At 49.5% G+C, this 3,324-nt stretch overlaps 1 protein-coding gene across 1 annotated transcript; it reads right to left on the bottom strand.

The window, feature by feature from the left end:
• Positions 1-305: 305 nt before the first annotated feature.
• Positions 306-1,741, bottom strand: PHALS_09558 (uncharacterized protein; the record flags this gene model as incomplete). The annotated part of the gene is made up of 4 exons (XM_024724170.1): positions 306-499; positions 571-858; positions 922-1,345; positions 1,421-1,741. The coding sequence occupies 4 exons, from the start codon at positions 1,739-1,741 to the stop codon at positions 306-308; spliced, it is 1,227 nt and encodes a 408-aa protein (XP_024571806.1).
• Between the last annotated feature and the right edge of the window lie 1,583 nt (positions 1,742-3,324).

Genomic DNA, 3,324 nt, shown 5'->3' with positions numbered 1-3,324 from the left:
CGCTTTCTGCAGGCTCGTGCTCACGCTGGACGATCTTCGTGATCCCACGACCAGCTTGATGCTCCGCCCACAGCACGTAGCGCTGCATGTACTTGCTCACAATCTTTCCACTCTTGTTGGTAAGCAAGAGCACAGTGAGATATCGGCTCCAGCCGTTTATAATTACAAGACCCGCGACAAATCGCGAGCCGTTGTTCTGTGGCGGGAACATCCCATCAGCAAACACAATCGCGTTGGGAGCCGTAACTTGGCGATCCAACTTTTGCTGACGTTGCTTCTGTCTCTGCTTGTCAAAATGGCAAGAATCACACGTCTTGAGCTGCCTGTTTGTGATCATCACGCCTCGCACGAGTCCACGATCCGCCATGATCTTGAGATATTGAACATTCGTGTGTCCAGTCCGGTTGTGCCACTGCTCGAGTGTGGCCACACCGTCCGCAATCGTGTAACTGACGATAACACGCGGTACACCTGGGCGTCGCAGAGCATCCTCTGGACGCTTCGCCTCAAACACCCATATTCCTTCGGGAAGAACAGCACAGATTACCTGCTCCCCGTTTTAGTAAGCACTGATTGTCGATGCTGCACGATCGTACGAGATTTCGAAATTCTGCGTGGCAATTGCGAGATGTATCGAGAACAGTCTGTGTGACGCGCCTTCCAGGTACAGTACATCAACCAAAAAGACCTCAGCCTCGGCGTCGCCCACCTCAGTGATGATCTTCACTCGACCAATGCCGGACGCACGAGTTAGCGTCGTGACGGCCACACCAACGAAATTTGCACCAATACGTTCTGGGTGAATTTCTTGGAGATGAACAAAGACAGAGCGATCACCGGTCAAGTGCACATTTGAACCTTTGTCGAAACACGATCATGGCTATCCCTCTGGTAGCGATTTGGCCATCTTGTTATCCTCACTCTTCGTGTCCGGAACGGCCAGCATCGGACTGACCATTGCAACACCAGCAGCCACACCTTGCTCATCTTTAACAACTCCACGCCTGTCCGCCCGGACTTCGCCGCCGTGACTCGTGCAATAGGAGCGCTGCTGACGCCGTTGCGTCCCAGTGTTCGTCCCAATGTTACCTCCACTGGTGGCAGCCGCACCAGGCCCAGCAACACCATCGATAATAGCCGTTCCGTCAGCCTGGATGTGATTGATCTCATTGCACCAGTGACAAGTTTTGTTCTTTCTGTCACGCTTCGGTTTTCGCTGTCCATCACCGTGCTGATTTTTCTTACTCCCATTTTGTTGCTGATGGTGAGCACCTGTGCTGCCACCATGCAGCTGCCGTTGGCCACTACCTGTATTAGTGGCACGATTTCCCTTGCCGCAGAGTAACTGATCTACAGCCGATTGTTCAATTTAGGCGCGGAGTCCATCCAGGGTCATCTCCGCAAAACACCCATACTTCACTGCTCCGCGCAGCTGCTCATACTGGTACAGGTCAGGAAGACTGCCCAGCATCATCTGCCTCATGTTGATATCCTTGAATTCGTAGCCGTAGCTCTTCACGGCCGACTTGATCGTAAGCATCTCGGCCAGATGAATGCTCATATCGCCTGTTGGCGAGCACTTGAGCTCCTTGAGCTCATCGCACTTTCGGAGAATGATACTCTCCTTGATCAACGGGTCCATGAGTCTCTCGTAGATCTCGTTCACCTCCGCCCATATCTCAGTGCCGGTCTCCAAGTGGTCGACCTGCTGCAGTCGGTGTGGCGGTATCGCCGAATCCATCATGCGCTGAATCTTGCACTACAGGCGATCAAAAGTTACCTTCTCTTCCGCAGTGCTGAGTTGGTCACTCTTGAGCCTGTACTCTGCGATGTCGAGGATCCCATACACCTTGAACGTCGTCCGCAGAAGCACTTGCGCTGACGTTAATCGAACTCTTCGCCGACGCAAATCGGTGGAAAGCTGCTGGACCACTTGTCTTTGGTCTTCTCCAAGAGCACCAGCATGTCCACACGTTGTTGATCCATTGTTCCTTGGCGTTGTATCGTTATTCCCCTAGCGCGACCCACTTGGGCTCATAACCCTTTCGGAATGTGGATGGTGAAAGAGCAACTGATGTAATAGAACCAAGGCATTCTCCCTGCACCTGGACCGAGCCCCCCTCCACCCCCTGAGTCCCAGAGAAACCCTCGCGACCCCTAAGGCCACTTAAACCGCCGACGGCCATCTGAAAACGTTTTCCAACAGTTTGTTTAGCTGTATATTCAAGCGCTGCATGGAAATTATAAATGAGCTCTTTACATTCAAAAGCCGTGCTCTGCAACCAGGGATGAATGTAGCCTACCTTTTTGACATTTAGTATGCTTGCCAAAATTTAGGGCATAAATCCAATTGATTCGTTACATGTTGTAAATCTTTCTGACACATGATGTCGACGCCAAATATAAAAACGAACTTTCTTGCATCTGATCCGCTTCGCGGCTCGCGAGGAAGAAGGTGTCTTTTTTTCAAGCACAATTTTAACAATTAGAATGTGTTGTATGGAATACAGATGTACCAAATGTGTAAAGCGTATGTACACACATTCACATTACCTACCCCCTGATACTCTCGGCTCCACATATAAGCTATGTGCACGAAATGGATCGATGCATGCTGTAAGCGCGGATGTTATGTGTCAAAGCTCCATCTTTGAAGGCGCCCAGCAACCCCGTTGCACTTGGTAGCGTCAGTGAATAGTTCAGCAAAAAAGCTGTGCAACCGTAACGAGACACAAGCTACCAATTTGTACTTACACTTCATGCACCGACTACATCGCGCAGAAAACCGTTTTGTGCAGGTATACGCACTCACATTTCTTGTGTAACCAGACAATGTTTCAGAAAAACCGGAATATTGATGAAATTGAGACGATAAGGCTCAGAAAGAGAGATCTGTGAGGCCTGCAGACTGTTTCTTCTCGCCTAAGTAATGTTGATAGTTTATCTAAACAAACTGATACATCGAGTATAAATAAATAGCCTTAGTGTGTAAGATATGTCTAATTTCAACTAATTAAGAGCAAAGAAGCATCCGGTATACTAAGATGGCTCTTGCCTGGATGATGCGTACGGACATAGTCTCTGTGTGTTCATACAAGTCGCCACTTTATTTCAACGCTTCGCCGCGCGGCAACCCCGTCGCACTTGATAGCATTAGTCTTCAATTCGACGCCCTAGTTGCGGAGCGACTATTTGCACTCAATGTAAGAGGCGAACCTAGACAGCCTCACATACGGCAAGAATTCATGCGGTTGTAAGGACTAAATAATAGGATCTGTACAAAACCTACATTGCAGATATGCAGCGGGACTGCTGTAGCTTTGC

Source organism: Plasmopara halstedii (assembly GCF_900000015.1).
Source record: "Plasmopara halstedii genome assembly, contig: Scaffold_42, whole genome shotgun sequence".
NCBI classification, from domain to species: Eukaryota; Oomycota; class Peronosporomycetes; order Peronosporales; family Peronosporaceae; genus Plasmopara; species Plasmopara halstedii.
This window is presented reverse-complemented; position numbering and strand designations above follow the sequence as displayed.